Source organism: Cavia porcellus, unplaced genomic scaffold (genome assembly GCF_034190915.1).
Source record: "Cavia porcellus strain 051 isolate PalLab524CR breed Dunkin Hartley unplaced genomic scaffold, mCavPor4.1 scaffold_1, whole genome shotgun sequence".
Taxonomy (NCBI): Eukaryota; Metazoa; Chordata; class Mammalia; order Rodentia; family Caviidae; genus Cavia; species Cavia porcellus.
The window spans coordinates 230621114-230642285 of NW_026947484.1; the positions used below are offsets into that span (position 1 = coordinate 230621114).

The 21172-nt window shown below is 48.3% G+C and overlaps 1 protein-coding gene across 12 annotated transcripts in view; it reads left to right on the forward strand.

The window, feature by feature from the left end:
• Positions 1–21172, forward strand: part of Capn13 (calpain 13) — an 80986-nt gene that overhangs the window by 50742 nt on the left and 9072 nt on the right. For 8 of the 12 annotated variants that reach the window (XR_010040907.1, XR_010040908.1, XM_063230285.1 and 5 more), the window contains 11 exons: positions 1950–2024; positions 3090–3235; positions 6276–6418; positions 10322–10524; positions 11451–11487; positions 11842–11895; positions 14812–14869; positions 14962–15020; positions 16517–16585; positions 18421–18496; positions 20464–20592. Coding sequence is in view for 7 of the 12 variants with exons in the window: in XM_063230285.1 (XP_063086355.1) it covers positions 1950–2024; positions 3090–3235; positions 6276–6418; positions 10322–10524; positions 11451–11487; positions 11842–11895; positions 14812–14869; positions 14962–15020; positions 16517–16585; positions 18421–18496; positions 20464–20592 (1049 nt within the window). In the remaining 5 variants the exon portion in view is untranslated. Of the gene's footprint in view, positions 1–1949; positions 2025–3089; positions 3236–6275; positions 6419–10321; positions 10525–11450; positions 11488–11841; positions 11896–13612; positions 13690–14811; positions 14870–14961; positions 15021–16516; positions 16586–18420; positions 18497–20447; positions 20593–21172 lie in introns of those variants that run through there. The other 4 variants (XR_010040910.1, XR_010040909.1, XR_010040911.1 and 1 more) reach the window with 4 other exon arrangements.

Sequence of the window (21172 nt, forward strand, 5' to 3'; positions counted from 1 at the left end):
ATAAATCCTAGTCACCTTGGCCAGAATCTGTGACATTGGGCTGGCCATGCAGGGTAGAATCAGAGGGAAGGCCAATAGCCAGAGACCCTAGGGTAAGAAAATGAACTCGCATGAGTTGGTATTTCCGCCCCGTCTCCTGAATGATCAGAGTTGCCAAAAAAGGGACACCAGAGACGGGGGAGAGAAATACTCCCTGGTGGGCACATTCAGCCAAAGTGTCACAGATATATCAATGCTTTGGGGCAGACATGAGACAGGAGGAGAGGCACAGCCGTGGTCCCTAGCCAGTAACGGGCCTGTCCTGCTCCAGGCCACCAAGCTGTCCTTGAGCAGAGGTTTTGGGGAGAGAGAGCGGTACTGCTGAGGGTCACCCACTTGCTCCCACCTCCTTGTCAGGCGGGAAGGAAGCGGCAGGAACTGCACAATCACTGTCTCCATGCAGGTGGTCGATTTTGTCACTACTTTTTAGGAATGGAGATGAATAGAGAGAGCCGGATGGTCTAATCTCAGCCATAATTGAAATTTCAGGCGCACACACTTAAAGGCAAACTTCCATGAATCAATAGCATATTGATTTACACTACATTTATTTTCCCTTACACACTGCAGAAAATGTAATTATCGCTTAATTATAAAATTGCCATGTTACAATAACACATCTGACTGCCTCAGCCTGAAGCCGGGAGCCTGAATGGTGGTCTCTGCCTTGCTGTCCTAGCAGAGGTGACCAGGCTCTCAATTCAAGCTCCTCCATGGAAAAATCTCATTAAACTTCTGTGCCTCTGGGGCCCATTGCCTTGACAGTATGCTTGCACTTTAAAGAGCAGGCTGAGGAAGAGGCCCATGAACCCTAGGACTCGATTCTATGACACATCAGCGCCGCAGACGTGGATAGCATTAATTAAACCAGCAGAAAGTCATCATGGGCCAACTCTGTGCCAAGACATGTGGATCATCTTGATGATATAATGGAAAGCAATGCACAATGCCAGCCCCATTGCCCCCTGAGCTCAACTGGCACTTGAAAATCCAAAGAGGGTTAGCAACAAACACACAGTAGCTACACAGGGTGCTGAATGCTGAGACTGAAGTGTCTGGGGAACTATGGGTGCTCGAGGGAGGGTTCCTGCTCCAGATGTAGGGCAGCGGGTGCAGGAGGCCAGGCAGAGCCTCTCAAAGGAAGTGCCTTCTAGGAGGAAAGAGTAAGAATGAATGAGTGGGTGACAGAGCTGAGAGAAGCACAGTGTTCTAGATGGAGGGGACACCATAATGACATCCAGAGGTGGCGTGAGGTGCATCTTTCAGGAAGTAAAGACCTGCAAGACCTGGAACATGAGATTCAATGGTGAGGGCAGGGGTGGGGTGAGCGAGTGCCAGGACAAGCTGGAGAAGAAGGCAGAGGCCGAGGTTTTCTTTAAGGAGATGCAACTTCACTCTCTCTTGACAATAATGGAACCATGGATGCATTTGAAGCAGGGAAATGACATAATCCAGTTTGCACATCAGAGATCATTTTGATGGCAGTGTAGTGAAGGCCTGGGTAGGATTGGGTTTAGGGCAGTCACCTGGGGGCTAAGAGGGAGAAGAGGGTTCCTGAAACTAGGAACGCAGAAGTAGGGGAGGAAATGAGCGGAGGCTGAGAGAGAGAGGGATTCACGGGAGGAGTCAGGGAGGGAAAGTACTTTCTGACTGTTTGGAGGTGATGTAGTGAGAGAGACTTCTTAGGAAGTCTGTCTTGAGTTCAGGAAAGAGGAGCAAACAGGGTGTTTGGAAGCCCTCGGCATGACCAAGGCAGAGGACTTTCATGACCTGAGCCCCATCCCTAGGTAGAATGATACTCTACTTGTCCCCAAGAATTAGCAGTGGCCATACAAGGAACCCCCACCAGACCACGAGCGGTCAACCTAAAATCTGGGACCTGCCACACTGATTTGTCTCTCCATGTGCAGGTCCCAGGAATGGCAAGAAACCCAAGACCCACGGAAAAGGCAGTTATACCACAACAAGGACGATGGCGAGTTTTGGTATTTGCTCTTATTTTTTAAAAAATGATATTTTAAATCTTTATTGTTCAAGCTTTCAATCCCTACTCCTTTTTCTAAACTTTTATGAGGATGCAAATCAGCACTGCAGAGACTTCCTTAGAGAGATACTATTTCCTCTAGCAAAACAAACTTTGGGTGAAAAAATTGTGCCCCCTCTGGGTAAAAGAGTTGCCTTGGATTTTCCCAGACATTTTGATGATAAAAGAGAATGCTAGTGTCAAAGCTTTGAGAGAAAACAGTTTTTTGGAAACCAGGGGACATGGTTGACATGTGCATGTCTTCACTGCCATCTTGATGAGACTCTAACTCTGCAGTCTTCATTGGAGTGAATTTATAAAGAGTGACAGGAAGCTCGGCTCCCAGCCTGACTCGGATGGGACGTTACTTTCATCACCCAGAAGTCACACAAGACTAGTTGTTTAAAAAAGAAACGTTCATCTGTATGCATGCATCTTAGGAGGAGGTAGACATTTCTCTGTAAAATTGTCTCGTTTACTTACCATCATATGTAAATGAAATTAAAATGTGTGTGCAAAGGATCCCAAGTCTAAGGTACTAAGAATTCGAGAACCAAACAGAAATTAGAAGGAAAACTATTTGCCCGTATCTCTGCTTTCATCACAGTAGGGTTTTAGGAACACACTTTGTTTTTATAAAGATCTGAACAATAGATCTGGCCACAGGGCTTAGAGAAGGGGCAGCATCAGGTCTCGGAAAGGCGAGGGGCTGGCTACTGTCCCACTGGCTATGAGAGGGCTCACAGATTCCTGGCACAGGAAAATGGAATAGGATAAACCCCCTGCCAGTGATGCACGAAATCCAGAATTGTCCTTTCCACCATTGAAAAGGGAAGGATCGAGAAAGCAGAAATTTGCTTGATTCAGAATGAACCAGAGTCATGCCCTGATCTTTGGATAGGTCCGTTGATGAAGAAGTTAGCTGACACTGGAAAGGTACCATGACATGATGGGACACACCCATCACCATCTGGGACACAATTAGTGGTCCTTTGGTGACTTGTGTCTGTGTGTGTGTTTTCAACAGGATGTCATGTCAAGATTTCCAGGAGAACTTCGTCTCCTTGTTCATATGTAACCAAATCCCCATCACTTTGGACCACGGCCTCAGGCCCCATGAAAGATGGAGCCAAATAATATTTAAGAACCAAGTGGTCCCAGGAAACAGCACAGGTAGGCATAACTTTGGTGACCATTCTGCCAGACCACAAGCTGCAGTGGCCTCCCTGGTCCTTAATAAATATCCAGGGTGGTGGGAGGGGTGTGGAAAGACCACCAGTCCAAGGTCAGCTTATAGTTTACACCCCGGTCTTTGGTACACCCTAATTTTGTGATTCTGGGTAAAGCCTGATTCTCTGTCTTCATTCTCCCCACTTCTGGACTTAATAATCCCTGTCTGTCCCTCGAGTCCACAAAGTACCTCTCAGATGCCAGGGACAATCATCCTGCCCTGTGCTGCTGGGAGGCAGCTGTGTAGGCACATCTGAGCCCGTCAGAGGGCTCCTTGAAATGAATGTGTTGACTGTGTCCTCCAACATACCTCCTGTGTTCTCCTTGTGACACTGATGAATGAAAGTGCTCCCTGTGGAGCTGAACCTGAGTGTACTAACACATTGTTGATAAAAGAGACTGTAGAAACATACTTGTGTGTGCAAGTGCATGTATATATATATATATATATATACATATATATATACATATATATGTATATATATATACATATATATACATATATATACATATATGTATATATATACATATATATGTATATATACATTTATGTATGTCCATTTGCACTCAGACATATATATTCCTTCTCTCAACTACCTGCCTGTGGAGAATGGTTTGTTGAATGACTCCTGGACCCAAGGGTGTCTGTGGGAGATAACTCTAGTGACTCCCTTTGAATCCAAAACAATTACTGTGACTTTGAATATTTGGAGACTCATTCCCTTATATTGATATGTAAAAGGCTGGCGAGGGTATTTCCTTCTCTTTAATTGGCTCTGAGCATTGCAAATAAGCCTAGCCGAGGTGCTAATGTGCAAAGTCTTTAGATATCAGACAGTCCTGTTTCCTCGTATGGTGCTCGCCACAATACAGGATTGAACTGGCAAGATGTGAGAGCAAACAGCTCTGGGAATGTCAACAACTGGGTATGAGCCTCAAGATAAGAGGCTATGACTCTCCAGGGCACAAGAGTTTACATATCAGAAACCAAAGCGATAGCCCCCCCAAAACAATTCCACTGTTACCTTAATTGGGTTATGTAAATTGATCCTTCTGCATATCTTCATCTCTGCAAATTACAGAGATATCATTCTTGCACCTGGCCAGCCAGCTCAAGTTACTCAATAATCCCCGACATCCTCACTATCACCCATCCCTGAGCCACCCGCCTTGCTTCACAAGATAATAAATGCTGGGAGAGGCCTAGAATCGAGGCCTTTGTCCACACATCCTCACAAGGATTGGACTTAGGACCCCTTGGCTGCCCTTTGTGTCTTTACTCTCGCTGTGGATTGCACTGGTGGTGGTAGATTGGAACTGACCAGCTGGGATTCCAATATTGTCTCAATGGGATTACAAATATACATTTTTGGATTGTGAGGAAGACTAGAAAGAGGATTATAATACTTGGATGACTGAACTCGATATTTGAGTTTACAATAGGTGTTCCTCTTTTTCACCTCCAGGCTCTCATGATTACTCTGCTACTCTGAGAGCCTGGTCACCAGGAAGCCACAGGCAGGCAGAGAAACTGTCAAATCACTCAGAATGATGCATCTCTGGAGCTGTGCCGGTCTGACTATATAGCCTGAATATGATGCATATTAATGAACTAATCACAATTATGCATTGGGGTCATTTTTAGTATTACCTTACAAGGAAGAGAAGGGTGGAAGCCAGCAACCGAGTGCCTGCTAAGTGCATTGTAATGCATGGTCTTATCCAGTCCTCACAGTCCCCTGTGTCTTTCCAATCCCTTTCAGGGCTTCCCAGTGTGACTCAAACCTTCTAAGCGTGTGTCCATTTATCTCTATCCTGACTTACTCCTTTATGAGTTTGAATCTGATGGTTCTCACATGAGTTCTTTGTCTCTTTCTCTGCTTCAACCAGTGGGCTATGGTGGAGGAGCATTGCAGATGACTCTCTCTGCCTGTATCTTCACTGGTCCTTGAGCAACCAGTAAAATTCAAGCCTCTGTTGGTTGCCACATGGGCATTAGTCATGTACACCTGGGGGCCCTGGAACCCCATTGTCTTAGTTGCTTTTTACTGGTCGCTGAGACAAAATACCTGATGCCCAAAGTTGGAAAAGGAGAGGTTTATTTCTTACAGCTTTTTGGAGGTTCAGTCCATACTCAGTTGGCTCCAAGGCAGGGTGGCATGGCGAGGCCACAGTTCATGGCAGCTGCAAACAGCAAGGCAGAAACCAGCAAGAGAGCAAGACACACCTTCTTCCTGCCATTGTATTGTATGCTGGCCCACCTCTATGTGGGTGTAGCACTGACATCATCAATCCAAGCTCTAGACAATGAACCAATCACCAATGCATAATGCAAATGCATGAGGCCTGGGGGCCACAGACATAAACCATGACATCCACTCATTATTAAAATAGCCCTTGACTTTACAGACTGTTATGGTTTAGATCTAAAATACCCCCAGAAGTCCCATGTGTTGGGCATATGATTGAATCGTGGGGGTATTGTTCTCGTCAGTGGGTTCATCCATTGATGACTTCAGAAGCTGAGGGTGCTGTTAGGAGATGGAGCCTGATTAGAGGTGATGGGGCCACGGCCTGAGAAAGTGAATTCTTACTCCCAGCTCCTCCTCTGCTTTCTGGCTGCTATGGATTGCACCCCTTTTTCTCTGCCATGCCTCTCTGCTATCTTGTTTCTGCCTTGGAGCCAGCCAACTGTGGACTAAAACCATGACCCCAAATAAACTCTTTTCCTTTAAGTTGTGGGTGTTAGATATTGCATAGCAACTGTAGAAAAATATCTAGAGCTCAGTTTACAAGACATTTTCACCAAGTAGAGTCTATATTCCTCTTTCTGTTTATAAGAGAGAGAATGCAAAAGACTTGTACCACAACTAGTGACTGTGAGGCAGGTACTCAGGTCTTAGGTCTCCAAATCCAGAGGCAGTAACAGCCCCACGGGGCTCTCCCAACTGGACAACCCCAGTCATGAGCTTCTCTCATATAGGAAATCCCAGAAGGAATGCTCAGTACTTCTTCAGTGTGGGAGAGTCCCAGGGAGGCAACAACGTTGTCGTGTCCTTCACTGTCATGCCACAAAGCTTGAAGGCAGAAGAGCAAGGATTTCCCTTGAGCTTCCAGGTGTTTAAGGTAAGGCTGCCTGCCTTGGGACTCCTCATTAAGGGACATTCATGCACACTTGGGCTGGGGAGAGCGGTCAGCCAGGCAGGGACATTCTAAGGTACCAGAGCTTGGAGATAAAGCCCAAAGGGTTGGTAGTATTCATCTGTCCAACTCCAAATTTACAAGAAAAATCTAAAGCTGGAAAGGAGATGTCAACAAAGAGACACAGCTCCTGCCTCTGTCACTTGTCATCTTGTCTGCAAAGGCTGCAGAATCTGATGCCTGTGCCTGGAAAAGGAGCCTGGTCCAGGACCAGCTGTTTTAACTATACAGATTCTTGGGCCTGACAGAATCAGAAGTTGAAAGGACAGAACCTGAAAGTCTGCATTTTAACAGGCTCCTGGGGGCTGATTATGAATGCTTGGGGTTGAACTTGGGGCAGACATTTAGGCTTTTAAAAAAAGCCAACTACTATAAACCTGAGAGCCGTGCTGAGACACCTAGTCTGTCCCACCCAAAAAATGAACAGGTCAAGCACCAGACATCTCTTCTAAGAACATCTCAGCCAACTATTCTTTTTCTTGATGTGAGAAAGAGAAATTCTGGGATGGTCTGGGGCCTACAGACCTGGGAAAAATTCACATCATTATCCTTTAGCCTGGGGTCTCTAAGTTGATATCACAGCAGAATGCATTAACTGATTCGCTCTGAGTTTACAGTTTCAAAGCCATGGCAAGATTGTAATTGTACCCATTTTAAAAACATACCAAGCCTGTTTCTCTCCTTCTCACTTGAGATGCAGGCTTCCTAAGCTTCCCATTTACCTCAGGAGTGCTTTGATCCAAGACCTTCTCGGGATCCCTGGAGATCCCAGAAGATCTTGCAAGATTCTCGTTGAGTTAAACACCAAAAAACTATCTAGACTTTGACAACTCAAAAGTTACATGGGCTTCTTTTGCAGTTCAGCTGAGAAACAGGCTCTGTCTGTGCCAGCAGCCAGGCTCTTGTGAGTCCCTGGGGCTCAGTACACAGTGCTCAACCAGCTGAAATGGGGTTTCAGCCCTAGTGTTCTGGGGGCCCTACCTTATTGTAAACCAAATGCTGTTTGCATATAAATAGGTAGAGCTCGTTCAGAATAGTTCAGGAAGTCTGCTTATGTGGTGGGCCCAGTGGAAAAGAACTAGATCCCACATCAGCTGGGGAAGACAGCACCTGGTGGTGGGGACGGGAGGAAGCAACACAGGTCACCCTATTTCCCTCTGCTACCTAACCTCTGTTTCCACACTCACAAAACAGCATGTCTGCATGCAGAAATAGCATGAATATCCTGCACTGTCCATGCAAGGTGCTTTGCAAACGGTTGAGGGGTTTAAAGATGAAATAGCATCCTCTGTGCTTCTTTATATCATATGGAAAAGCTATTTCCTCTTCCTGCACACATACATTCTTGCAAGCATCAGAGGACCTAAAACAAATCCCCAGTATAATTACAGTCTGAGGGGATGATTGAAGGTCTCAACATGGGAAATTTCCACTGGACTGAGGTTCTGTCTTATCTCCAGCCCCGGCTCTGTCTCCCTGTCCTCACCACTGTGGACAGGAACCACGTCTTGCTGAGGGACAGAGGGCACCTCCCTTCTCCTACAGCTTCTTTCCTCTTTGAGTTCCTTCCTCTTCTGCAACCCTAAGGTAGCAGGGCTCCTTCTTCACAATTCTGCCCTGGGTGTGAATTTTCCTTCCCCTCACTCTGTGCCAGGGAATGAGGGTGACCACACAAGAGGAAGGGACCACACACAAGGTCCCAAGCCAGGTGACGAGCACCTGCTCAACTCTGAGTTGTTATGGGTGTGGCTTCGTGACCCAACTCTCTTCCTCTGCCCCACAGGTTGATTCTCAGGTATGGCTTTTCACCTTCTGCTGCTGCCTTTTGGTTCCATATCAAGACTCTTCCAACACTGGGAGATCCATATCCTCAGGCTGCAAATGCAGTCCTGCTAGGTCTTTGGTCATATACAGTATTAGCATCTGCAGCAGGTCAACAAAGCCCGAAAACATTTAGGCTAAAGGTTAGGACTTTTGGGGACTCTCCTGTGTAACATTTAAGAGGGGCTGCATTCCTCAAGCATTTGGCCCCTGCCCAGAAGACTGATGAATCTGGTTCCTGTGTCTATACAGTGAGAGCAGCACTGAGGGGCCTTCGGCTGCTGGAGTGAGCCTTCAAATCCACACTCAGCTTCAGGGCACGTCCTCTGGATCTGCTGACAAGCAAATTGCCACTGCTCCTCAACAGATAACCTGGCCCAGTATTGCTGCAACTTAAATCTGTGCCATCTTGTCTGGGCTCCTGACCCTGCAGAACATGTTTGCCCTGTGGGGGTGCGAAGACAGATGGAATTCAGTCCTCACAGCTTTCATCTGTCACTGCCTTGGGCTCTGGATTGGAGTCCAGCCGTGTCCCTACCCCCTGGAGAGACCTCTCTGCCACAGGCTGGAGGGGAGCAAGGTGTGACCACAGGCCCTCCAGCCTTCCAAGGAGCCTCACAGGTGGACCAAGGCAGGAAAGGAATATCAGAGCAGAAAAGACTGTGAAGTCCAGGCAGAGCTGGGAGAAAAGCAGGCATGGGTGTGGAACTTCAGGAAGAGCTGTGAGGGAAGAGATCAGGTGCCAGGACTGGACTGGCAATCCAGTTTCTAGACCTGGAGGCCAGGATGGGGATGGGACCCAGGCAAAGGCAGGAGCCCCTTTCCCTAGGATGATAATCAGCTCCGTGCCCAAGCAGCTCTGTCTATCTTGAAAGAGACTCCTGGGAGTGCAGGATCAAGACATTGCACCATCTTCTGCCACACACACACACACACACACACACACACACACACACACAAGCTTCTCACCACCACTGGACAAGCATGTTCTGCAAGGTCAGGAGCCCAGGCAAGATGGCGAGGGTCTCATAGAGAGAGGCAAGCAGGACAGGGCTGTTCTCAGCTCCTTGATTGTGGGAAGCTGCTGCATGCAGTCATAGCCAGAGCCACAGGACACAGCTGAGTCTTTGAATGGGAGCTGGTCCCATTATTGCTTCTGTCAAAAGGGCTCAACACATCCAGGTCCCAAACCGTTCTCATCAGTAGAAAGCTCTGAAGGTTGCAGCCAGCACTCCGCCATATGCCTGGGGCTGCGTCCTATCTCCTGACTCACCTGGAGCCCAGCCCTGGCCCTGCCCTCTAGAAAAGATTCTCCCCTTTTTCCATTTTTTTCTCCCACGGCAGGGCTCATAAATAATCATTTCATGCTGTGTAACCATTCTAAATGAAATCCTCACATTCCACTGTAGCGAGGGGAAATTTGTTTAGTAAGGGGTTTTTATTATGTAATATATATGTGACATCTTGTAATAGGAACTGCATTATATTTATTGTTTTATCTCTAAGAAAATATTGAAATAAAAGGGAAATGATCAGGGGCTATTATTTTCCAATGAGAAAGAATCTCGGGGCTTTCTTGGAGAGACGAAACAGAGACAGTAGGAAGAATTCAACCCCACAGTGCTATGGCAGCCCAGAGTACTCAACTACAGGTGCACAGGGGGCTTTAGGGCACCCAAAAGAAAGTCAGTGTTGGAACAATGTCTCTAGTTCCCATGGAGATCTTAACATAGAAGTAGAGAGGGAGAAAAAAAACAGAAACCCAGGATGTTGTTAGACTTAATAAGATGGAATTGCTAGTTACATTTCTTTGCCTTCATTGTAGAGTCTAAGGTTTAGATGAATTGAGTCTAAATTCTGCTGGGTTTTGTGGGAATTCAGGAAAGCACTGTATCCCTTCGCAGGTCTGACCTGGTTTCCTGCTGGGCCTGAAAGGTGGTGGGTCTCTCCTGGAGCCTGGGACCATGCACAGAGGGGGCTTTCCTATAATAATCATGTTTCTTCTAGTTTCAGAAATTCCAGGAGAGATTGCCGCCTACATTTTTCTCTCCATTTAGAAATGCTGCCCAGGTCATAGAGTATGAAACCAAGCACAACTTCACGAAGTCTTTCCAGCTCAACCCTGGGACCTATGTCGTGGTCCCCTCAGCACGGAGAAAAGAAGCTAAGTTCTTGCTTCGGATCTTCCTGAAAATGACAGCCAGTAACAGGTACAGAATCTCTGAGATGGCACCTGTTTTATTCTACTTAATTTGGTAAATGGGCGTCATGTTGCTGTGTGCCATGTTCTGGGCACATTAGATGTAGCATGTACTGTGTCAGTGGGGCACCGTATGGACAAAAAAGGTGTATCAGCCACTAACTGGACCCAAAAGGATGTGGTCATTGCTAGATGCAAAGCTGCATGGGAGGAGGAGCAGAAGGAGCCACTCCTGGCCAGAAGAAAATGGCGCTGGAGTTGGTCCTTAAAAGAAAATGGAAAATAATGGCATAAAGAGAAAAGCCATGCATGCAACTGGAAGAAAAAAGTCTTTGCAGAAGCAGGGAAGTGGGTGAGCCAGGCCTTGTTAGAGAGGAAGTGACACTGACCACATGCAAAGGCCAGTGACCTACAACGTGCCTGTCAGTTTGTCTGAAGTGTGGGATTGGGGAACTGTGAAAAGTGGGCCTGAAAGATACAGCACCCATGTCCATTCCTGAAGGATCTCAAATGCCTGGTCAATGGGTCAAGTCGGAGATCCACAAATCCTCACCTCCCTGGGCATCTTATATGCTTTGGCACTGAGACGGACATTCCCCTAATTGTAGGGAACTTTCCAGTGAGTGTGAGGGAGGCCTTCTCAGGCCAGCAGGCTAGGTGACCTGGAGATGGAAATAAGCAATACTTATCCAGTCCTGGCCATGGGAGCTGCTGTCCATGAGCTTCTCATTAGGAAAGTGGTGATTCACTAGGATCAGACCATGGCCACTCAAAAGGCTGGTCTGCCTGCTGACCGCCCACTTCATGTCCTCTGATGCTGAGGGCCCTCCAGGAGCCCTTGTCAGAAATTTCAGGTGCCTTCTGGAAACCCCCCATATTAGTCTCTTCTCAAAGTGAGGAGGTCATCTTTGACACACTGTCCCCCTGGTTTTCTAGGAACTCAGACAGCAATTTCAACCTCAGAGCTCTGAAGGTAGGTATGGAGGAAGGCGTGGCTGACAGACGTGGAAGTCAGTTTGCTGTGACGAGTTTCCTTGACCACACCCCATCCTCAGCAGCTTCCCGTGGCCCCCCACAGATCAGTGGAAATGGAGAGAACAGGAATGGGGTGTGAAAGGGAGCATCAGGTCTCCAAGGTCAGGCTGGGCCCACACATCATTTTGCCACAAACTTTGGTTTTCTAATTCTCTGAGTTTTTTTTTTTCCAATTCTTAATTTTTTCTAATCTTTGTCACAGATTTAGGTGGGAGTTGTTGGGCCCTTGTTGTACTGGGCAGGAAAGTTTCTCCCCAGAAGTTTAATGTTGGCTATTTTCCCTTTGACCCAGGAAAATCTTGCAGAAGACTCTGAACAAAACGTTTTCTACAGATACGTGTCACAGGTGTGGTACCATGCACGGAGGGCTGCATAGAGTGGGAGATGGAGGGTCAGGGAGGGAGAGAGCTCTCCAGGTCCTTGTCAGGATGCAGAGAGGAAAAGTGAATTGGTAGGTCATTTTTATCAGCTTCTCCCTCTCCCTGAACCACTCCAGAACCTCTCTGGCTGCCAGACTCTGGAGAGAAGTCGTGGCCCCGCTGGGTGACATCTCAATGGCACAGAGCTTAAAAAGGGAAAGAATAATTACAAGGAGCATGCAGGGGCTATGCTACCGTTCACGTCTTTAAATGAGCCATTGGAAGTAGCCTTTGAAATGCTTCCCTCTCCAGCTCTGCCACCTCCGCCCCGAGCTGGCATCGCTCCTTCCCGGAGCTGGCCAGCTTCAGAAAGCACAACAGCACACTTTCTACCACCTATGTGCATTCAGGATGTTCCTAATGCTTTAATAAACTGCTATAAAGAGCTCCTTGACTTGTCAGGATAAAATAGCTGCCAAGGGCTCCGCATGGCAGGCCTTTGGCCATTAATAATCACACTGGTGTGGGAAGCGGAAAGTGATACAGATGATTGTGTGTACCACACCAGCCTGGGCCAGGCAGAGGCCAAGGGCAGGAAGGATGCCAGGCCCTGCCTTGGCATTCAGAGGACTAATGGGGTGTCAGTGTCCTGGAGGCATGCTGGGTTCAGAGCGAGAAAAAAAGAAGAAATCAGAGTATGGCTGGAATGAGGGATACGCTTGACAGAAAGCAATTGGCTATGGACCTCATTGGAATTGGCACTGCCTGAGGAGTCAGGCTCCCCCGGGTCACTCTGAAGGCTTCACTGGCTGCCCAACAATGCTGCAGGGATGGTTGATGTCCTCAGTATGTGAGTTCTCTCAGGTAGGGTGGCCATTGTGTGCCTTCCTTCCCCCCAGTACGGATCACAGTCCTTGGCCCAGAGTAGGTTCTCGATCATTTGACAAATTGAATTAAAACAGATTAGCTGCCCAGAACAGATGTGCAGACTAAGGCTAGCTAGCCAGAGGTAGTTAGCAGTGCCTGCGTAGAGTGCCTTATACCAAGCTTCTTCGGGGCCATGCAGTTGCACTTCCAAACTAAAAATGTAATTTGTCCAATGATAAGAAGGTACAGATTCACAGCCAGGACTTTCCCAAAAAACAGCCTAATGCCCACTCAGAGAGGAGCGTCATATGGGTCTTGGCAGGAGTTAGAATAAGCCACAGATACAGCATTAGTCAAAGGTCACCTCCAGACCGGGCACTCTTGAACAGGGTCCAGCTGGTGTCCTTCTGTATAATCTGCCAGCTCTCCTCAGAGGCTGTATCTTCCAAAGAAATTTTAAAGTGAAATAGGACTCCATGAACTCACTGTCCTCTCTCCTGATCTGTGATATCAGTTTAGATTTAAATTAATGCAGTGACTTATCACCACCACTCTTTATTTTCATTAGCCTTGGTGGTGGTGACAGTACTATATCAAGGTCTGCCTTTGGGAAAGGAAGAACATACTTGAACTCTGGGCTGGGTCAAACCCATCCACTACCCACTGTTTATTCATTTGGCAAGCATGTCCCAAGCACCTGCAATATTCCATGGGTCACACTGTTTGGGGAATACCAGAGTGCTAGCCCTTGGGTCTCTCACGCCACAGAAATAGAGACAAACATGCAGCTCTTTGGAAATCTGTTCAAACACCCATAATCTCCATTCCTGCCTTCAGCTTCTTAAATACTTTCGGTGGGTTGCAGAGTATGGTTCCGGGTCAGAGTGCATCCTGGGTCTTCTCAAATACTTCCGGTGAGTTTCAGGGTATGCTTCCGGGTCAGAGTGCATCCTAGGCAGGGAATGCGGAAAGGCAGCAGCCATGTTCCATGGCCTGTGCTATCGCAGCCTAGTGGGCAATTCCAGATTAGCTGGAATTTCTCATTAGTGTGTCAGCTGCTGTTCAAAGTGAGGCATAAGGATTCACTTGCAGAGAAACTCAGGCAGGGTTGGGCACGCATGCCATCTTCCCTGCAATACACAAACAGGAAGATGTTGGAAGGGCTACCCGAGGAGCAACTTCAGACACTTGCAGGACATCTTCTTAGGTCATCCTGGGGAGGGAGAAGGGCCTCTGGGAGATGCTCCACCAGAGATATCTTCTTGCCCTTGACCCAGTGTCACTCTCAAAGCCACCTCTGAGAAAACTCACTCCAGAGCCACTTCTCCAAGAAAACACTTCCTCAGAGGAGAACAGCTTTGCTTCTCAGTAAAACTGTCACCAGGGCACTGCCCATCATGCTGTTCAGTGCCCCAGGAAAAAGTCTAATGATGTTAACTTCTCCAGAGTGCAAGTCTCTTTCTCCTTAACTTCAGCTGCTTCCTGCTTTTAATCCAGGGAAACCATGACATCTCCCTTTTTTGCTTCAGTGACTGGGGAGATTAACACTAAGTAATATGCTCAGTTGCAGCAGCTCCTCTTAGCCTAGATTTGGGGTATTTTTAACTCTTATCATCACACATGTGTGCACGCACACACAGGCACACGCTCAGTCACATTTTCTCTTAGTTTCTTTCTGCAAATAGATGGAAAACGTACCTACAGGGGTATTGATTCGCCCAGCAGTACTACTTACCTGAGGGGTCCCTCATGCCAGGAATGGTGGGTAGGAAGCAGCTGTTTTCAGTCTAGTAATGGACAGAAGGGGAAAAGCAAGGGGGCCACACTGGTGGCAACTGTCAGGACTGAAGGGCACCATAGATGCTCAGGGGCAGAGTCATTTCCATAACCTGGAACAGCCAGGTCAGGCTCAGGGCCAAGGTGACACCGACACTTGGTGGACAGAGAATGCTTAGATGTCAGCATAAGATCTAAGCATAAGTAGGGCACATGTTCTGGCTCCATCTGACGTCCATGTTTCCCCTCATTTGGACCAGGGATTGGACATTGATGCCACCCAACTTCAAAGCCTTCTCAACAAGGAGTTCCTGATAGGTATGGTCAGCCTGAGCCATTGGCCCCGGCCTTATCTCCCTTTCCCCCTCCATCCCCCTGACGACTCAGCCCTTCCTGTCTGCCCTCTTCAGGACCTCCAGAGGACACTTTCTCCTTGGATGAGTGCCGCAGTATTGTGGCTCTGATGGATGTATCCTTTTCATTTCATTTTTTATCTAACCCCAGGAGCCCGTCCACTTCGTGGCCTTCCCAGGATCATGAGAGACCTGGGGTTCTGTGTGTTCTCCACTGGCTCTTCAGATCAGTCGGCAGTGGTAGCAAACCTGACCACCAATCAAGCGTTTGCAAATTGTACTGGTGAATATATATATATATATCCCTTATAAGTCTTGCAACAATCTAGGTAATATAAGTAGTACCCCACTGCAAAATGTAAGAACAGGGGTTCAGGGAGTTTCAGTAATGTACTCAGATCACACAGCTAGCCAAGACTTGTGTCCTGGTTTGAAGTAGGAATTTCACCTTCGAGTCTACGTCCTAACCTGTTGTATGCCTCCTCCTCTGAGCTCTGATGAGTACCGCTTCCCTATTTCCTTACCACTGGAGGCATCTTTGCTACTTAAATTCCTTCCTCAGTGAGCCCTAGTTTAATAGAGGTAACCCCCAAACATGCAGAAGACTCCTGGTCTACACAGCAATTGAATCCATTGCTGCTAATGTGCTGCGTTTGCAGACACGGACCCTGGGTTGCAGCAGGGCAGGGACTGTGAGTGGCAAATCAAGCATCAGATCCCAGCCTGCTGCCTCCTATCCCCCTTTTGCTCACTGTGGAGCAATTTCTCCCTTGCCTGCACCATCTCCCCACAGCAAGGAGAGGCTCCCGCACACAGACAGGGCCTCCCCCAGCTGTGGCTGTCTCCGAGAGAGACAGATCACCCGGCTCCCACGCCGTTAACAAGACTCGATTGGGAATGCAAAGCTGGCCATTGTAGAACAAGAGAGCTTCTTGATGAAATCATAAATCAGGCCCTGTCTCCACTAGCTGAGCTTTGCAATCAGACACAGAGAAATCCAAATGGCCCTCACAGCACTGGGATGGGGCAGCTAGCCCAGGGCAGGCCACCCATGCGGAACCCTACAAAGTACACCAGGCCCTTCCTCCCTTCCCCCTGCTCTTCCATGGTTCCCTTCCCGTTCTCAGAGGCAAATTCTTTTTCTGCTTCCTAGCCATTAATATCCTCACCCTGTGGGGTGGCCGGGGCTGGCATCAATACACAGAAAGTGTTCCTTGCACACACATGTGCATCAGATTGGCACATTCACCCATCACTGCTGTGTCCAGATTTGCAAGACCCTTTGGATGCATCTCCCTGCTTCTGGCCAGTGTGCCACCCAGTTGGTGGAGGCCGTGTCACCCTGTCCTCTAGACACAAGTGGAATCAGCCTCCCTTCTCCAAGACTTCTTCCTCCTTGCCTGTTTTCCTCTGTAAAACAAATCAGGTCACTTGCAGGTACTGTGGGAGCGAGCTAGCACGGGGATGTGTATAGGTGACACCAGACTGCCTAGGAGACATTGGGCCAACTGCTTAGTAGTTGACAGATGGAGCTGCTCTGGCTTTTTTTGGCAAGACCAGCAGCTACTGCTCAAGGTACCCCAGTCTAGTTAACCCTTAACTCCTCATCTAGCTGAAGGTGAATGGGCGGCTCAACCAGGAGGAGTTTGCCAGGCTGTGGAGGCGTCTTGTCCAGTGCCAGGTAGGGACCTGTTCTCATCAACTAACTGTCTTATTTTATCCAGGTTAGCAAATACTTATGGGGCATCCAACCCCGAATCAGGATTGAGGGGTCTGAAAGGAGGGGAAGCGTCACCATGCTCCCAGAGATAACATTGTCTAGGGAGACCTGCTTGCAATAGAAGGCCAAGCATCAGGGTGGCCAGAGGAGAGACAGAAGTCACCATAGCTAGAACCGTAGGCTGGCAGTGTGGTCCTGTGCTCCTGGTTCCTTACGACTCAGCCTGCAGGGCCACCTCATTCTCATGCAATGCCTCTGCTGGAGCACCAGCCAAAGACACAGACACATCTGTGGCCCAAGTGTGGCCTCCTCACTGTCCTCAGGACAAAGTATAAACTCATCAGAGCAGCATGTAAGATGCTCTGATTCAGGTCCCTACTTTGAAGTCAAGGAGAAATCCTTTCTACGCATCCACCTTCCTCTGACCCCAACTGCAAGACACCTTCCTACTCCCTATAAATGCCATGCCCTCGCACCTTTCGTCTGCTCTTCCCTCTCCTGCCCTGCACACTGAGTCCTGCCAGTGTATATGCGCATTTAGTCTAACCTCAAACACTCTGCAGAGCCTGCCTTGCTGGCCTCTCTGACACAATTAGTGCCCCGCTGGCTCCTAACAGGTGGACCTACATCGATCAGCACAAACCCAGTCTCTACTGTCTTACTGCTTTACACTTCAAAATAACTTTTCCTTGCTAGAAAAGCAATGCCTATTCATAGATGATACAGATACACAAAAATAAGTTTAAAAGGAAAACATCCTTACCCAAAGAAAACTATCAACACCTACCGTAGTGAATGTTTCTCATAATTATTTCTGCAATATGTACACATACACTGAGTAAAACTAGAGCATGCTTTTGAAAAATAAGAAAGCACCAACATATAGAAGTCTGACCAAGACAGTAAATATCTACGGAATATTTAAAGGCCAAATGAAGAGCTCCTGTGTAGCTCTGTTGGAAGTCCTCGCATAGGTCAGGGATTCTGGTCACTTGGTTTCAGGCATGGCATTGAAATTATTGGCACATTTATCCCCCTTTAAACTGCAGTGTCCTCCAGGGAAGGGCCTCCTCACTTTCCCCAGTGTCCTCCATAGTGTGTACAATATGGCGGCATTCAAAAACGCCGACTAAATGACCAAACCAATCAGTTACAAAATGAATAGGAGAAGAGCCAGTAGAGAACACGAAAGCCCATGTAAGGCCAAGGAAAAGCTCTTAAATCACCATTGTGTGATCCCTGTCTTCCCCAGTCAGCCTCACCTGCTGTGGGGATGTCTGTCTTGGAAAACTAGTGGGCAGCAATGCAAAGACCAAAACCGGTCTTACGGTAACTGCACACTGAATCCAAGGCCAGGTCTCTTCCTGCCTGAGCATCAGTTTCCTCCTCTGGGAAGTAGAATGAGCAGGAATGCAGTGAGGATTAGCCACGGGTGGGAAAGTCGTTCGTAAATGTAAGCGTAGCAGCGTACGAAAGTGATGCACGAGGTAGTCCATCCTGCAGCTGCACATGGACCAGGTCAGTGCTCAATTGCTCTCAACACCTTCTACATAGCCTTCACTCCTATTCTTAAGTACCTTATAAATATTGGCCAGGAGAGATGAAGTAACTCACTTAAGAGTAGTTACACACAGGCTCCAGCTGTGGCCATTCCTGCCTGCCTCAGTCCTCTCTTCTGCCTCTGAGCTGGGTCCACTGGGGCTTCAGTGAGGCAAACTCCAGGCACGGAAAAGGAATTTCCAAGTCCACACCCTGCAGGTCTTCACAATGGCTTCTTCCTTCTTGTCCCATGCCAGCGTGTTTTCCAGACCATCCAGAAAAGCTCTCGAGTCTTCCTGAGCTCAGACTTAGGCAAGGCCATAAGGAATACAGGTAAGGCAGGGGACTTTGGAGTTGGGGGCCCTGGGGTCCAGGTGTGGGGAGAAGGTGCCCTCACTCCCAGCATGCTGTAGGACACCGGGTGGTCAGGCAAAAGAACAGCTTCTGCTCCCGCATCCCTCCCCTGCTCTACCACGACCTTGGTGGGTCTTCAGGGCTCCAGCCTCAGACATCATGCCCCTGATGGAGGCCTCCTGTGCCAGTTTTCCCAGCTGCTTTTTCTTCCCAGCATAGCTCTAGTTGTGAGAAAATAACTGCCTGGGATTAATCCCCTACTAGGAATGGAGCTCACCTTCCAGAAGCTTCCAGCTCAGGGTCTGGGCCATCAGAGTTAAATGCCCACAGGCAGGCTGATTTCGCTTCTCTCTCTTCACAAGGGATGTGGGAACAGAGGAAATCCAATGGTACCTGCCTGCTTCCAGTAGACAAAAGCATTCTGCCCTGGGCTTGATAACGATACCTTTGGGGATATCTGGGCTGTGAAGCTCCCTAAGATCCCTTGTCTGGGTCATTTTATGTGATTATCTTGACTACCCTGAGACCTGAGAAGGGCAGGACTCATTGCCTCCATGATATTTGGGGAAAGTGGATCATGAAAAGGTTAATGAAATGACCACTTTCCTTAATAAACTGTAAATCAGTCGTGCTGTCCCAGTTTAACTCCATAATTCTCTCTGCTGTGGCTCCTGGTCTGGGCAGGGGATAGAAATACAGAGCTCTGTCTCCACTTGAGCATAGATCCTCCTCTTAATTCTTCAGAATGCAGAGCTGCAGAGCTCACACCTGAAGGGCATCAGAGTCCCCGCTCAGGGCTGATGAAAGTACAGGAGGCTGAGCCTCTCTCTCTCTCTACCAAGAGGTCCAGGGGGGGCTGGAGAACTTTCCTGGCCCAGCAAGCACCCAAGTGGTGCTTTTGCCCCTGTCTGGGACACACCCGAGAGCACTGAAGACCAGTTAAAGAAAGAATCATTAAGGGAGCTCCCACTAAAGAGTTCAGAATAATAAAAAGAGAAAAAAAATAGTTCAACTCGGGGCTGGGGGTTTAGCTCAGCAGCATAAGCACCTGCCTTGAAAGCAGGCAGTCGTGAGTTCGATCCCTGGTACTGATAAAAAGGAAAAAGACAAAAAAAAAAAAAAAAAATAGTTCAACTCAAAAGGCTTCAGGGGCCAGGAGGCAACTTAACCATAAGTGAATGAGTGATTCGTGAAGTGGCAGCTGGGGACAGACAGTACGGCCTCTCTGAGGCCTTCTGAGATGGGAATGTGTGGCTTTAGGATCCCACAGGCCACTGGGCTCATTTCTTGATGGATGACTCAGCTTGAAAACTCACCAGAGTTTTTAAGGCCCAACCATGAACCAGTCTGCACTGTCCATGTGTGGTTGGTATCTCCTTAGAACTTTTAACTGGACTGCAAAGTGACAAGGCCAAAGAGGACAAGGTGACTTCTGCCCAGCTGAGGCCCCCTTCTGAGCACTGTTCTCCCAACCAGCCTTTTCCCTGAGAGACCAACATAGGACTGAATGTCACTGTCCCACACCTGCCCACCCTAGAAGCATCCATGCAGAAGGTACACAGAGTCCTAGGGTCAGAGAAAAAGGCGGTTTATAAAGTCACTCACAGAGAGAGGCCTGGCAGCCCCAGGTCTAGATGCAGCCCCAAGTCCTGCCAGCCCCCATCCATGCAGGATTATCTAGCCGGAAAGGCTGTTGTATCCCAGACACTCTGTCTTGTCTCTTGAGCCAGTCTCTGGCCAAGCTCCCAAACTATGTCACTAGGGTTCAGCCAGAGAAGATGGAAAGACCAAACAAGTCCTAAATGGCCACCAAACCAGCTGAACAGCAGTGGTGACAAGAGGTCACTGAGCACTCTGAACAAATTTCCCAAATCTCAAGAGACAGAGGGGCACCCTTCTTCCCCAGCCCCACCTCCTCCCTGTTTACCAGCTCACCCTGTGGCCAGACTTCCTTACAGGCATCTCCATCAGCAGTGAGCTGCTGGACCTCATGACCCTGCGGTACAGTGACAGCACTGGTCGGGTCAGCTTCCCCAGCTTGGTCTGCTTCCTGATACGACTGGAAACTATGGCAAGTAAGTGTCCCTGCGAGGGACCTGTCCCAGGCCAGGCCAAGCCTCAGGAGTGGATGGGCTGGTGTCCTGCCTGAGGTATCCGGGCTATAAGAGCACAGCACCAGCTGAGGCTGTGAGCTGAGAGTGTTCACTAAAATAAATAGCATCCCGGGCCTCCCTTTTGCCCTGTGCCCAGCCCAGAATCCCCCATTCCAGGTCTCTTGTTTCCTCTTTACTCTGTACGTTTTCCCTTAGGGACAAGCTTCATTTAAAGCACCCTGCCCTCTCCAGGTTGCTCATCAGTCACACAGGAGAGGATGTGGTTCTCTACAGAAGGGACATGAATGAGCGAGTGGGACAGGACAGTTTTCCTTGAGCTTTAAAAATCCAGCGATGGAGGCCAGAGTGTTTGACCCTTTTGAGCAGCAACATAGCCTTTGTTTTAAATGAAAATTTATGTGAAATCTCAGGCCATAGGGTAGCTAAAAATGGACCTACTGAGCATGAGTTAATGTGGGTGCCAGAAACACTTCTGAATCCTGGCTCCAGCCCTGCTATTCCCCTTTGTAAACTCCACATTTGTAAAGGGGGATTAATAAAA